Below are 15,385 nucleotides of genomic sequence, written 5' to 3'. Positions count from 1 at the left end.
GTTCACGTGGATCGTGGTTCAGTGACACATGACAGCATCACAAATCCGGGGGCCGACCAGAGGATTTCGGCCGCCCAGCCGCAGAAGATCCGGAGACGGCCCCACCGGCGCCGGTGGTGCGGTGGGCGAAGTGGTTTACACCCCCGCGACGCCAGCGCCCCCACCAACCCAGCAGCGGCAGACACCACCACCACTTCCGGTTCCGGCTCGCTCCAACCAGCCCCTCCCACGCGACGGCGGGCGAGCGCGGCGTGAGGAGCACGGGCACCCACCACCGCCGGCGGGTGCCACGCCACATCCACGCGGCCGACCATGCCGATGTCGGCGCCGCCGCTGCCGGCCTCCTCCTCGTCCCCGGCGTGGCTGGAGTGGGCGGCGGAGTACACCAAGGCCGCGCAGGCGGAGTCCCGCTCGCCGCCGGAGTGGGCGGCGCGGGTGGCGGCGGCCTCGGCCGCGGGGGAGAGCGGGGACGTTCCCTGGTCCGCGGGGCTCGCGGAGGTGCTCGCGCGGGCGCTGCTCTCCGGCGGCGGCGAGCCCGCGGCCGCCGCCGCCGCGTGGAAGTACGCCGAGGCCGCGCTCGCCGCGCGGCTCGCGTCCCCGGCGCTCCTCCTCGCGCTCCTCTCCACCAGGTACGGTCACCCGGCGCATCGCTGGTGGCGGCTGGTGTCTCCGTTGGTGTGGTCCGTGGCGGGTGGTGGGATCGGGAATGGCGAATGCGCGTGCGGTCGGCGCTGAGGCTGAGCTGTCGGAAATCGCAAACGGATACGGATCACTTCCAGCTCAAGTGCACGCGAGCATTTCCCCCCCTCCCCTTTCGTGTGTACACTGTTTTACAAGGAAGTTGGTGTGCTTGGCGGCACCGAAAATTCTAGGGGGAAATGCGCTGACTGTCAATGTACGTAATCGACAATGTGGATAGATCATAACAGGGGGTGGGGGGGGGGGGGTGACTTTAAATACTATAATCGGTTGGGTAAGTGGGCACGCTGATTCAAGTCTTCACTGGAACCTCGTCCTGTTTTTCGAGAGAAGCAGAGTCTTGTAATAACCAACCCAGTTAGCTTGACTTATGTTTTGGAATTTGAAAACGTGGCTAGATTACCAAGTGGCAAAACCCACTTAGCAGTAATTATTTTATCGGTCGCTATTGTTGTCGTGCAAACTGCAAAGTTTGTGGACCGTGTGGTATGACGAGTCATGACTTTTCAGTCTTGTTTTCATGGACTTCATGTGTCCTTCTGGTCGTGCAGGGTCATTCCTCAGCGGTTTTCCAGGCCAATGGAGTATAGGCTCTATTTGGAGCTCTTGAAAAGACATGGGTTCAGCTTCCACTATCAGATGAAAGCAGCAAATTTCAGAAAGTGGGTTCCCCCCTGAATACTCCCTGTAGTTTCAATGCGCTCCATGTACCAATCAGTAATTTCTAATGAGAATCTGAGTCACAAGTGCAGTGATCGATATGATTTTAACATTGTTCATAACAACATTAAAAATGAGTTTCAGTTTAAGGTGTTTGTAATTATAATTATTAAAAGGGTTATACCGGTATAGCACCTTCTTCTATTTGTATAGTGGATAAGTGGCTGTATCCACCATTTCCACCTAAGGGCTCCAATTTTCCTCTGATGGGATGTCTACTTGTCTTGCCGTGATGAATATAATATATTCTGTTGAACTTGTCAAGGCATAAGTTATTCCAGAAGTTTTTCTGCAAATTTCCTTACATCTTTCTTTAGACCATTCCTCATATTCTTCTATTCATAATACTTTTGTTATTGTTCATTGTTAAATAAAAGTTTAGTCTGTTTCTTGAAAATAAGATTATATGTGCTTATATGTGTGATTTTTTTCGGTATCATACGCTTGTGCCTTGCATGGTTCTGTAATCGTGCATTCGATTCCTCTAGCAGTCTCCACTACAATGATAAATTTGTAGGGTTAAATTTGCTGGAACAATAAGAGGCCCTTTCTAAAGCCTCTCTTATGTTTGCAGGATCATGGATTTAATAGATGGGAACCTTCGTCTTTCCAAGATATTTGGCATTTCAACATGTCAACCAGGGGTTTTTGTTGTGCATTTTGTTCTCTGTATTTTATGGCAGTTAGTTGATGTTGTTTTGGATGATGAGGGCCTGTTAGAGTTAACTTCAGAGAAGAAATCTCAATGGCCAACCAGGCCTGAAGATGTGAGCACGTTTGAAGGAACTTTTACTGAACAAAGAACTGAGAAGATTGAGAAGTTACAGAAGATGAACACTGTGACAACTATGGAGCTCATTGAGCATCTTCTTCGTAATAAAGTAATTACTCGTATCCTATCATTGGCACGCGAAAACATGTATGACTTTTCAACTTGCAGTACTCTTAGTTGTTTCAGGTCTTTCTTCTTATCACATGGAAATGATGGATTCATCTACATGCAATGATTGGTCGTTAGTAAATTGTTTCCAATAAATTAGTCAAATAACCATTCTTCACTCAAGCTTATGGAAGATGCCTTGGTTTAAACCTGTTTATGTGGATTTCAGCTTTTGGGAGCTAAAAATAATTGCTCAAGATATGCCAGAACATATCCTAGAACATATCAGAAACAATATATTTATGTAATGTTCTCTGTATTGTTTCCCCTATGACAATGAACAATTGACTTGATATTCTAGAAGCACTCAGGGTTTGCCAAAGGAAAACGAAAAGGTTACATTGGCTGCACTTGTGATATTTGATTTGTCTTACTTCTTAAATAACCAAGAAAAGTTCTGAACGAAACTGTGGCAATGGGACTCAGCTTTCTGATAGTCTGATGGAGTGATCGATGAATGCTAACATTAAGTTCATACTGCAGTAGTTCACTAGAAGTTCATGACTGAAATATAGCAGTCATCTTATGTTCATATAAATAAAAGATGCTAGTTGAATATACATGCAGTTTTCCTTTTTTTTTTCCTTGTATGTGCAAAATCTTGCACTTTTTATTTGAATAACATTGTTGACAATCTCAAATGTTTCAGGCAATCTCACTGGGGAGCATTTACTAACCGGTTGCATTTGCTTGCAACAAACTCATCTACCTTACAAAATTCAGCAATATCCTTGGAACCATTTCAGCAGTTGATACTAGGTGATTCAAATGTATATGGAGAAGCTAAACATAATATGCATAAAAGATTCCACCCAATAGTGGCTTCTAACCCTCTATCTTCACCATATGGACGATGCCTTGGTGCTAGCTATTCTGCACTATGGATTCCCATCGATATGTATCTTGAGGATTGCCTTGATGGTTCAATCGCTGCAACAAATTCTATTGAGATTTTAAGTGGTAATTTCATCCATCAATACAGATAAATTCCTTGGGTACCTTGAATGATGAATCCATTGTTTATTATTGCTGTGGACTTTGGCTAAATTGGTGGAAATTGCAGGTTTGGTCAAGGCTCTTCAATCAGTCAATAGATCGACTTGGCATGATGCTTTCTTGGCCCTTTGGGTGGCTTCACTTCGCCTTGTACAAAGAGTGAGTCTTCAATCTTCACTATAATTTTTCAGATTTCAGACAACCTTACAGTTGTTCACAACCTAATTTTGGTCTTTCGGAACAAGCAGGAAAGAGAACCGATTGAAGGTCCTGTACCTCACCTAGACACACGACTATGCATGTTGTTGTCTATCACAACACTAGCGGTTGCTGACATAATTGAGGAAGCAGATTCACTTTGCAATGAAACAGGACTCAACAGTCATACAAAAGAAGATGAATCAATGAGTAATCTACGGAATGAATTGATGCTAAGCTTACAGATACTTGGTGATTATGAAAGTTTGCTTGTTCCTCCTCCATGTGTTGTCCCAGCAGCCAACCAGGCTGCTACCAAAGCTGCGATGTTCATTTCGGGAATCAGTATTAATAATGGCTACATGGAAAATGTCAATGGGATGAATTACTGTATGTGTCTTGAAACATTTATCTTTGAATTGCATGAATAGTTGGCAATCTAGTTTAGCATTATAGTTATGGAGGCAAGCTAATCTGAATATAAATCCTCTATAATTTTGTCAGCTGGAAATATGCGACATTTGATTGTTGAGTCATGTATCTCAAGGAATTTATTGGACACATCAGCTTACTACTGGCCTGGTTATATCAGTAATCATGCCAACTCTGTATCTCTCACAGTCCCTAGCCAACTTGCTGGGTGGTCATCTTTTATGAAGGGTGCACCATTGACTCAGTCACTGGTTAATATGTTGATATCAACTCCCGCTCCCAGGTGTGTACCTTTTTTCCCCCTTGAAAAGGTAGCCTTGCATAATTTGCCAAGCTTTGGAATTGGAAATTACCAGGGCCTCATAATTCACAAAAAGAAAAACATGTTTGACCATAATCATCATGTATGTGGCTACGTGCTATGTTTTTTTTGCTCCAAAAAGAAAAAAGAATTCAAAATAAGCGGCCGCATTGTAGAAGGATGTGTTAAAAAATCACTAGAGCTGAGCTATTAATATCTCAGTATCAGCATATTTGTTAATTCTCATACTTCGTTGTTGGTAATAAATCACTGAATGAAGCTTATAAACTTGATGGAAGCTTGGCAGAGGTTGAGAAGTTATTTGAAGTTGCAGTTAATGGGTCAGATGATGATAACGTTTCTGCTGCCACTGTTTTATGTGGAGCCACTCTTTTACGTGGTTGGAATTTTCAGGTTAGTAGATCGTAAATTTCATATACATAGTTTGACTACTCTTTGTTGATCCTATCATTGATTAATTTAAAAACAGTTATGTATTTATGCACATGGAAGCAGCATGCATTGCCTCCTTTTGTTTTCTTGGAGAACCAATCTAACATCTGACTGTTTTGAGGTTATTAATATTTAAAATTCAAATTTTGTGGTTTCCTGTCTTGTAGGAGCACACAGTTCGGTTAGTTGTTAAACTGCTTTCACCAACTGATCCAATTGATTATTCTGGAAGAGAGAGCCAATTGATAAAGCTTGGTCCAACACTTAATGTTATTCTTTCAGGAATATCTGCTGTGGACTATGCTCCTATCTTCTCATTCCATGGCCTGGTATGGTTAGCACGGCCACATACCTTGACTTAACAGTTTATATTTATATTTTGATTCTGAACTGTTTCCTCCCCATATCACCAGATTCCAGAGCTGGCTGCTGCTCTTATGGCAATATGTGAAGTTTTTGGGTGTCTTTCTCCAAGTGTCTCCTGGACGCTAAGAACAGGAGAGGAGATATCTGCTCACACAGTCTTCTCAAATGCATTCATTCTTCTGTTGAGACTATGGAAGTTTAACCATCCACCACTTGAGTACTGCGTAATGGGAGATGGTGCTCCAGTTGGCTCGCAGCTAACTCCTGAGTATCTTCTGCTATTGAGGAATTCCCAGGTTTTATCATCCAGCAGTTTGGCAAAACTACGAAATGGACTAAGGCAATTACAAGTTCCTACTTCCCATCCATCATCTGAGCATCCTATTTTTATGGATTCGTTTCCAAAGTTGAAGTTATGGTATCGGCAACACCAAGCTTGTCTGGCCTCAACTCTCTCTGGACTTGCTCATGGGACACCTGTACGTAACATTGTGGACAGCCTTCTCAATCTGATGTTCAGAAAAGCCAATAAAGGAGGCACATCCATAGGTTCTATATCTGGAAGTAGCAGCATAAGTAATTCTTCCGGTCCTGGTGGTGCCGATCTACAACTTTGGTCTCAGTTGCCAGCTTGGGAGATACTGGAAGCTGTTCCATTTGTGGTTGATGCTGCTCTTACTGCTTGTTCACATGGAAGATTATTCCCACGCGAACTGGCTACAGGTTGGTTGTGTTCAGTTTAATGCAATTTTAGAAACTAGCGCAACTTTTATTTGATAATCAAGAATAATATAGAATACTAAACCACCATGCTCATCACGACCATGTCTTTAAATTTTTTAGGCCTGAAGGATCTGGCTGATTTCCTGCCTGCATCTCTTGCTACAATAGTAAGCTACTTTTCAGCCGAGGTAACTAGGGGTGTTTGGAAACCAGCATCCATGAACGGATCAGATTGGCCTAGCCCCTCTGTGAACCTATCCATGGTTGAAGAGCACATTAAGAAAATTGTAGCTGCTACCGGTGTTGATGTTCCCAGGCTAGTTTCAGGTGCGCATCCTGTTGCCATTTCTTACCATGAGTTGTGCTACAGCCAACATGCCAATATTCTTGCAGAGTATTAATCCAACTTTGATACGTTGCAGGAGGAAGTTCTTCGGGTACGCTTCCATTGCCATTGGCCGCTTTTGTGAGCCTCACAATCACATACAAGCTTGACAAGGCATCAGAGCGTTTCCTTAACCTTGCTGGCCCAGCTCTAGAGAACCTCGCTGCAAGCTGCCCGTGGCCAAGCATGGCGATTGTTGCAGCACTGTGGACCCAGAAGGTGAAGCGATGGAGCGATTTCCTAGTGTTTTCAGCTTCGCGCACGGTGTTCCACCACAACAACGACGCGGTCGTCCAGCTCCTCCGAAGCTGCTTCGCTGCTACCCTTGGCATGTCATCCACATCAGTCTGCAGCTGTGGAGGCGTCGCTAGTCTTCTGGGCCACGGGTACTGCCCTGGCGGTTTCTCACCAGTTGCGCCAGGAATCCTGTACCTTCGGATATTCCGGTGCATCAAGGACTGCTCCATACTTGCAGAAGACATACTCTGCCTTCTGATGCTCTCGGTGAAGGATATCGCCGAAACAACCATGCCCAGACAACGTTCAGACAAACTAAAGAAGACCAAGTATGGGATGAGGCATGGTCAGGTATCTCTTTCCGCTGCAATGACGCAGGTGAAGGTGGCAGCATCACTGGGCGCAACGCTCATCTGGCTATCTGGTGGCACAGCCCTGGTCCAGTCCCTGCTTCAGGAGATGCTCCCCTCGTGGTTCTTGACCGTGCAGAACCTGGATCAGGGCGGGACCAGCGGAGGCATGGTGTACAAGCTGGGCGGCCACGCGCTGGCCTACCTCGCAGTGTCCTCGGGCATGTTCGCCTGGGGCATTGACCCGACTCCTGTGTCCCGGCGCCGGGAGAGGGTCACGCGGTCGCACCTGGAGTTCCTGGCAAGCGCCCTGGACGGCAAGATCTCGCTAGGCTGCGACCCCTCCCTGTGGCGCGCCTATGTTGCCGGGTTCCTGGGCCTGGTGGTGGAGTGCACCCCGTGCTGGGTGCAGGAGGTGGAACTGAAGGTGCTCAAGCGGCTGAGCAGTGGGTTACGGCAGTGGGGCGAGGACGAGCTCGCGGTGGCGCTCCTCCGCCGCGCTGGGCCTGAGGCCATGGGCACCGCCGCCGAGCTGATCCTGAGCAGTGAGTGGTGAAGCCGATGCGCGTGCACGGCTGGCATTGTTCGTCGGCCCGTCGCTGATGCTGCTGTCTGTACATAGTCTGCCTATGTGTATGTGCCATGGCGTGTGTTGGGTTGATTCTGTTGTTAAAACTGTTAGACGCTTTGAACTCGCTGATACTAGCCAAGCTAACCGCCGCTTACCTGTTTTTGAGTCAATCACCATCTAAAAGAAAGCATTAGAAAAACAAAATAAAACGTTCGAGAACTTTTCTGTTCGTAGGCCTATTTTCAAGTTCTTGGGAAAGGAACTAAAAAAATTAAAGTTTTGAAGTTAGCAGAAACCCCTATGATACGAAGGGAGATGTAAACTACTGATCGCATGGAAATACATTGAACTATTGTCTGGGCCTAAAGTAGCTGTACCTATTTCACCGCTAACCGCTTATCTTTTGGAATGCACTTTTTTCTTTTCTTTTTGCTTTTTCTTGAAATTGGACGGCGCTTTGAAAGTCCCAAGAAACGGGTTGTTAGCAGTCTCCTTTTCCCCATTAAACTTATAATATTGAGAAGAAGATATACTCCATCATTTCTTCAAAACCTTTTCTTTTCCTTAAGACCAGTCTAGTGGACATTTTCATGGCACAATTATCTAGACTGGAAACTAGATAACTATGCCAGATGGGTCATGGTGATGAAACTCTTCTCACATCCTATGAAACTCCATCCTTTTCTCTCCTTGCCATATCAATGGGGATTTTATTGAGGGGTTCATGTCATTAAATATAATCATGCTGATATGGCAAGAAGAGAGAAGGATGGAGTTTCATGGAATGTTAGGAGAGTTTCATCACCATGAAATCTATCTGGCACGGTTACTTAGTTTACAGTCTAGGTAACTGTGTCATTAAACTGTGCACCCAGACTGATCTAATAGTTATTGAATTGTTCCAATATTAGAAGCCTAGAAACTAGAAGCTTTTGATGTGTTCTGGTAATTAAAAGGTAGAAGCTGAAACAAATAACATAGCTGATGAGGTGAAAAGCTAGTTAAGAGATGCTTTTGGTCTATTTGGAAGCTAAAAATTTATTATAAAAGGCAATAGAAAAAATCTAATAGCCAAAAGAAAGAGTTTTCAGCCAAAAGGCCAGAGCCTTTGTCCAAACAAACAGGCTATAAATGTGAAGGCCTAGGTTCTAGGTGGCTAGCTTGGGCTGAAGGCAGTTTTCACATTCATAATAATATACTCCCTCCATCCACTTTTAATAGCTATATTTCACCTTGACACAATGATAAAAAAATAACCTTACTTATCATATAATAAATGCAACATAGATTTTTTTTGTTGGTCCTCCAATGTTTTGATTGGGAACTCTTCGTTACTAGTGTTATTTATTGACATAGCCCATGCCAATTGCAAATACATCTATCATTTTTGAACATTTGAGTTTTTGAAATATAGGTATCAAAAGTGGATGGAGGGAGTATTACCTTATGTTCTAACTACTTTTTTAGATCTAAATGGTGGCTCCGTGATGAAAGGGCATCTAGACCCTAATATGATTTTGATGATTAATGACAACATGTATATAATCATTGCGACTAGCTTATGTTTTGCAGCGGCATCTTAAGTTAGTGCAATGATGGGTTTTCATAGTGTTCTTCGCCCCCATGATTGTTGTTTTCATTGTATTGGTACAAAGAGTAAGCACGAAGATTAAGGATAAGCTAGTTCTAAGAGTGTCGTCTGGTGTTGAGAGACATTTAGAATAGTTTAGATCTTTGTTTTTCTTTTGGCCGTACTATAAAGGGGGTAAGGAGTAGTAGCTTGACCTAGATAAACCTAGAGTTTGGTGTAATGCACACATATGAAAATCTAGTACTAGGTAGCTCAGTTGAAGCTGAGAAGATATGTAACACCCGGTTTATGAAGGCAAACCGAATGCATCTCATATGTGCGCCAGGATCAGTTTACACACATATGATTAAACATAAAGTGAATATCACAACTAGTGCAAGCGTAAAGAGAGTATTTAAGACTTTATTACAAAACCGAATGTCTTAGGCGAATAAATAAACGTCTATAGAGTAGCAGCGGAATCTTCTTCAGCACAGGCAGATGACTGGGAGACATACGCCTAGAAATCCTCGAAGTCTTCTGGAAACTCCGGGCAGTTGTTATTACGGTCTGAGCAGCAAGTATGCAAGGGTGAGTACACTTATGGTTGGTACTCAACAAGTGGTAGGGAAACAACTATAATATATGCAAGGCTAATTCAAGGAATAGCTGACACGGTTTAACTGCACTCAGCAATTTTAGTTGATCAGATTTTATTAGCAAGCATTAACTAGATATAAGTATATACCATTAGACCCACAAGATAAGCATATATGAAGATATACAGCATAACCATAAGTAAAAGCATCGATTTAGATCAACTTCAAGTTCAATTATCATGTGAGGGTCCAAGCCGCTCTTGACCGTGAGCACGGCTAACCGGTTAGTTTTACACTCTGCAGAGGTTGTACACTTTCACCACAATCCGCGTAAAAGCTCCGAAGAACTTTAAACCCAACCATGCAAGTGCGGGCCAAGCACCATATCACACTTCCTTAGGTATGACTGCATAGGGACGCTACGAGGCCTTTACAAAGATTCCCTAACCTATGACAACCCGCTAAGGTTTCAAGTCAAAGCGGTCATAACACTGTCCTAATGAGGTGGTACCTTACCAAAGGACCATCAAACAATACCAATTGCCCCAAGAGGACCGAGCTATACCCCGTCGATGCATCCCCTCTTGCCCTTTCGGTAAGATTGTCACAAGCTAGAGTTTCTAATTAATCAGCCAAGACCAGAGCCATATAGTAATTGTGGTTGTACTGTTTTCTTGGGTGGTTCTCCATGTTCCATTTAACACATATGATCTTGATTAACAATATTAAACCATCATGAACATGAAGTAACAAGTATAGTATTTGTAATATTATCCACCCATATCCAAGGTAAAGCAACTAGCATAGCTACCCAACATGAAATTAAACCCAAGTTGATCAAGGAATAAGATATACAATACTAGGCATGTCCTTAACTCGGTTCCCATCAAATTATAGACTCGTGCATGAACATAAAAGTAAATGTGATAGATTTGGTGATTTCATGGGTCAAAAGTATGATCAAGGGTCCACTTGCCTTCCTCAAACTGCTGCTGGTCCGGTCCTCCGAAGCCTTGATCTTGCTGCTGCTCCTCGAACGGCTGATCGTCTAACGCATCGCACACGCACATGCAAGCAAACATGTACAAACAATAAGAAACAGTACACCAAACAACATAAACAGTACAAAAAGAGGTTACTAAACTATTCTACTCATTGCAACGATCGCGTGAGCGCAAAGATCATCGAAAACGGATCTAAAACGAGAAAGTTATGGCTAAAACAAGATCTAAGGACTAATTCGTAATTAAACCTTATACGCAGGGGCTAAATCATAAAAACAGGGGCTGATTTGTAAATATTTTTCAACAGAAGAGGACGGCGGGTTAATTTTGGAAAAATAGAGGGGCTTTAGTGCAAAAAGACCATGGTTGACCGTTTTCCGGCTAGGTTGACTTCGATCCGATCTAATCTGAGCCGTGCGTTTTGGATCTGACGGCTAGAGTTCTTTGGGGCGGGCTGGCGGCGGCGGGAGCGGCCGGCGGTGAGCTAGGCGGCGGCGCGCGGCGGCGGGACGGCCGGAGTAGGCCAAAATGGCCATCTGGGCTCCTATTGGCTCGGTTCTTGGACTGGGAGCACGCGCGCGAGCACGCGAACTCGATTAGGGGGTTTGTGCGGGACATAAGCGAGCGGAGCGGCCGTGCGGCGGCGCATGGCGGAGCGGCGGCGCCGGCGAGCTAAAGCGAACGAAACGGAGCAAGAAGGAGAAGAAAAACAGGCCGATGAGCCTCACTACCTCGGTGCGAACCTCCTGGAGGGCTTGAAGTCGACGGGGACGCGTTGGAACGGCGGCGTCGTGAAGAACCCCGAGCTCCAACAATGGCGGCGGTTTTGGGAGCTAGGGTTAGCGAAGGCGGCGGCTTCGGTTCGATGGGATTCAAGGGGGGGTCTAGGGGTGCTTATATAGGGGTGGAGCACGGCCTTGGCGTGCGGGCCCAAGGAACAAGGCGGAGCGGAGATCCCGGTCGGATTCGACCGAGAGTCCTGCTCGGACGGGGGATGGAAGATGATCCCGACAGGCGGGGCCCGCCTGGCGGTGAGTCGGGGAGGGGAAGGGGGCGCTGGGCCGGTTGGGCCAAGAGGCGGGGAAAACGGGCCGGCGGCGGTGGTTTATGGGCTGCGAGAAACGAAAAAGAAAGGGAGAATGGGCTGGGCTGAAAGAGAGAGAGAAAGAGAAATGATTTTCCAATTTCCAAAACGATTCAAACTCTTTCAATTTAAATTCAAACTCAAAGATTTGAATTTAAGTTGAACAACAAGCAAATAAAAATGCAAACCAGCATGAAATGCACACACCTATTTTCCTTATATTTATTTTATGGCTAAATAATTTATTTAAGCTCGCGATAAATGCTCTAAATTCAAGATAAATTAGATGAAACCTTATCGAGCCTATAGAAAATCTAATCAAATTTATTTAGGTTCCTAATTTGCAAATACGGGTGTTACAAGATACGAGTTAGAATCTCAAAGAAAATGAAGTGGACGTGTTCATTCAACTAGAGCACAACTCATTTGCGGTAGTGGGGCTCCATGGGGACCAGCCCGTTTAGAAATGGGGACAGGTGGGAAGGCCGGGGCGGGGACGGGTTTGATTTTTCAACTTGTGGGGAACTCGTGGGGATCCGAAATAGCAAGCCCACAAGGCCCATATGGACTGAAACCCTAACCATTTCATCTCCTTCTCAGTCTCTCCTCTCCCTCTACTCTCCACAATCCCCATCTGCTGCTGCCACACCTTCTCCACGGGGCCTCGCCAGCGTTGCTGCCTCGGGCACTCGTGGCACCGCCCATCGCCAGATCCCACCTGTCCGCCATCTCCTCCGAGGGTCTGACACTAGCGCCGTTCCACACGAGCCAGACTTCGCCTGACGCCTATCTACATCCTCTCCGGCAACAAGCACCACCCTGAAAGGATCTTTGGATGTCGCCTAGAGGGGGGTGAATAGGCGTTCTTAAATTTCTGCAAAATATAGCACTTGAAAACAGTCAGTATACTGACCGGTCAGACAGACCGGTCTAACCGGTCCAACACTTAACCGCAGAAACAAAATATGCAACCGGTCAGACCGGTTGGAGTGACTGGACAGACCAGTCCAATGCAGAACCTGCCCAAAATCAAAGTTTCTCCCCTCTATTGACTCTAACACAAAAGTAACTTGGTGTAGTGTCTCTGCAGGTGATATCAAATATATTTCTAGTCCATGCACACAGAGAAATAACACAACCAAGTAGATCGAAGCGGAAGAACAAAGTAATAGATAGAGAAATGAGTAGTGAGGCAAACCACAAGGAGACACAAGTATTTGTTTCCCGAAGTTCAGATTCACCAAAGTGAATCCTACGTCTCCGTTGAGGAACTCGTTGGGCTTGAGTCTCTTGCAACTCGATCCCTTGAGTTGGGTCTTTTTCAACCACTCCTCCTTTCCACTATCTTGATCCTTTCCACCAGGGGGGCAAGATCACGCCTGCACAGACTTGTCGCTGCTCACCACACCGTCGGGAGCTAGCCGGCAACGCCTAGCCATCTAGGAGGCTCACCTCCAAGAGTAACAAATGCAAATTTGAATCTTTGACGGAATCAAGAGTGCTCAAGCTATGGTTGTTCTCAGCTGCTCAAAATGCAGCTCTCACAATGGTCACTTTGCTCACACTGGCTCAATCTCTCAACCCAATCAAATGATATGCAATCTAGTTAGCACAACTCACAAAGAGTGTTGGGGAGAGCTAGTTGGTCAAGAAAATGCCTCAAGAAGCTCTGGAATATCCAAGTAACCAGCAGCCCCCGCAAGAGAGGGCCAAGGGGTATCAATACTCACACTTTAAAAACTAGCCGTTGAGACTGTCAGACTAGACCAGTCAGACCGGTCCTCCAGACCGGTCAGGCTAAAACTAGCTGTTGCTCCCCCTGACCGGTCAGACCGGTCCCCCAGACCAGTCAGACCGGTCAGGGTCAGAGAACCCTAAACCACTGCTAAAAGACTTCTTTTGGTCCACCAAGTCAAGACTTGATCATCCAAGAATTTCTAAGTTAGTTCGCAGAGGTTTTCTCTCAGGATCCTCACATGGGTGATCTATGAGCACTTTTGACCGAGTCAAATAATTAATGTTGCATCCCTCTTGATAGTACGCCATACCTATACTCAAGATTAAATATGAAACACAATTCAATCACTTGAGCCTTGAATCACTTTAGTCTTGTCATACTTTGACTTGTCAATCTTGGAATTTCAATATTGCATTCTCCTATCGTGAGCAAATCTATACTTGAATCTATACTTGAGCTAGTGACTTAGAAATTCCAACTCTTAGGAAAATATGTCCATGAATCCAAGTCACTCCATAATATACTTAATGTATTGCATTGCTTCTCCCAATATAGCTTAGGTATGATACTTCGAAAAACCCCACGAATACTAGCAACTTCACCCTAGCAATTCACACATGGTAAGCCGTCGCTTTACCAAAGCTTGCTTAGTCCCTCGCACTAGTCATCTCGGTTGGCTTCTTCATCACTTACCCTTGCCATATTAAGTTAAGCTTTGCACATCAAAAATGAATTCCACTTGAACTTTCTATTTGATTGCTTGAGCTTGATCTCATATATAATACTCCATATCTCAAGCTTCCTCCAAACATCAATGACTTGAATAAAAAATAATCTCATACATGTGTCTTGCTTTGCAATCATTCTTTTAATAAAGCACCTTTCAATCTATGCCAAGCCATATATAGAAACTACGTAATATCATTGCATGAACACTTGTTTCTTGTTTCTCTTCACAACATGATTGACTTTCACTAATATTTGCCTTTTGTTTGATTCTATATCCATGAGCTAATGACAATAATTGATTTGCAAATAAATCCCTCCTCGTGACAACTTTAATAATATAGTTAGTCCTTTAATCATGTTGTCAATCAACTCACCAAAACCCATTAGGGCCTAGATGCACTTACAGCCCCGCCCGATCCTGACTTCGGCCTCCTCTCTTGTCTCCTCGCAGCACTGGTGCCTCATGGTCCTCCCCACTCCTCTTGGCTGGTCGTTGGCCGCCGCAAGTGTTCCATTCTGTCACAACGCCACCACTGCAGGCCACCATCGCAGCGCTGCCACCGCCCACCCTGAGTCCCCGACGCCGAGGCTGTTGAAGCGCGCCGCCCATCCCCACGGGGACCCGTCAGGGATAGAGGATCCGCGAGGAATGGGGCCGGGGGCCATTTTTACCCCGTTAAGCACTTCGAGTTCGGGGCCGGGGCTCCATGTCGGGGATCAGGGCGGGGCGGGGATTGCCCCCATCCCCGATCCCGACCTGCCCTGTTGCCACCCTAAAACATGAATTGAGGTCACCAAATCAGTCGGTGGTCTTGGCTATTACTCAGTTCAGTACTGAATGGACCGATCAACTCGGCCCAAAGAGAAATGATCTGGCCGAATCAATAGGTCCCACTGTGTTGACAAGCAGAAAAACAGCTGTGACCGATCAATTCGGTAGGTTCGAAAATTGATGACCAAACCAGTCAGTCATGGTGTTGATTCTTGCAAACCTCTTTGGATTGACATATTAATTAGGTGAGAATGAAGGTATGACACGACCGAATCAGTTGGTCACGTGTAAGTGACCCTTGACTCTATTTGAAAATAGCAAAATAGCTCACTGACTAATTCGGTCGAGCAAATGAGTTGGTCAATGTTATGTGTGCAGCATTTGGGGCAACAACTAGTTCTTTGGATGTGGGCATATTATGTTATACATCTCCAAGGAAGCTCTCAAGGCACCAGGAAGCATTCATACTTATATTTGGTAGTCAAGGGTAAGTGAAGCACTAGAGTGATTTGCAAAGT

General features: G+C 45.2%; 1 protein-coding gene across 1 annotated transcript; it reads left to right on the top strand.

Annotated features, from left to right (window-relative positions):
* Positions 1 to 183: 183 nt before the first annotated feature.
* LOC120659786 (mediator of RNA polymerase II transcription subunit 33A-like) lies at positions 184 to 7,570 on the top strand. The gene is made up of 12 exons (XM_039938018.1): positions 184 to 629; positions 1,251 to 1,361; positions 1,994 to 2,338; positions 3,009 to 3,319; positions 3,423 to 3,514; positions 3,604 to 3,943; positions 4,058 to 4,268; positions 4,586 to 4,700; positions 4,907 to 5,068; positions 5,153 to 5,828; positions 5,949 to 6,155; positions 6,251 to 7,570. Exons 1-12 carry the CDS (start codon positions 313 to 315, stop codon positions 7,354 to 7,356), a joined length of 3,993 nt encoding a protein of 1,330 aa, XP_039793952.1. The 5' UTR covers positions 184 to 312; the 3' UTR covers positions 7,357 to 7,570.
* The last annotated feature ends 7,815 nt before the right edge of the window (positions 7,571 to 15,385 follow it).

This window comes from Panicum virgatum, chromosome 2N (assembly GCF_016808335.1).
Source record: "Panicum virgatum strain AP13 chromosome 2N, P.virgatum_v5, whole genome shotgun sequence".
NCBI classification, from domain to species: domain Eukaryota; kingdom Viridiplantae; phylum Streptophyta; class Magnoliopsida; order Poales; family Poaceae; genus Panicum; species Panicum virgatum.
The sequence above is the reverse complement of the archived record's forward strand: the minus strand, read 5'-3'. Positions and strand labels throughout refer to the sequence as shown.

Bases quoted from the DNA above. Each gene is read 5' to 3' on its own strand.
- LOC120659786 (XM_039938018.1), top strand. From the start codon at position 313: ATGCCGATGTCGGCGCCGCCGCTGCCGGCCTCCTCCTCGTCCCCGGCG. The intron at 3,320-3,422 runs GTAATTTCATCC...TGGAAATTGCAG, and splicing joins TTCTATTGAGATTTTAAGTG to GTTTGGTCAAGGCTCTTCAA. The intron at 5,829-5,948 runs GTTGGTTGTGTT...TAAATTTTTTAG, and splicing joins CCCACGCGAACTGGCTACAG to GCCTGAAGGATCTGGCTGAT.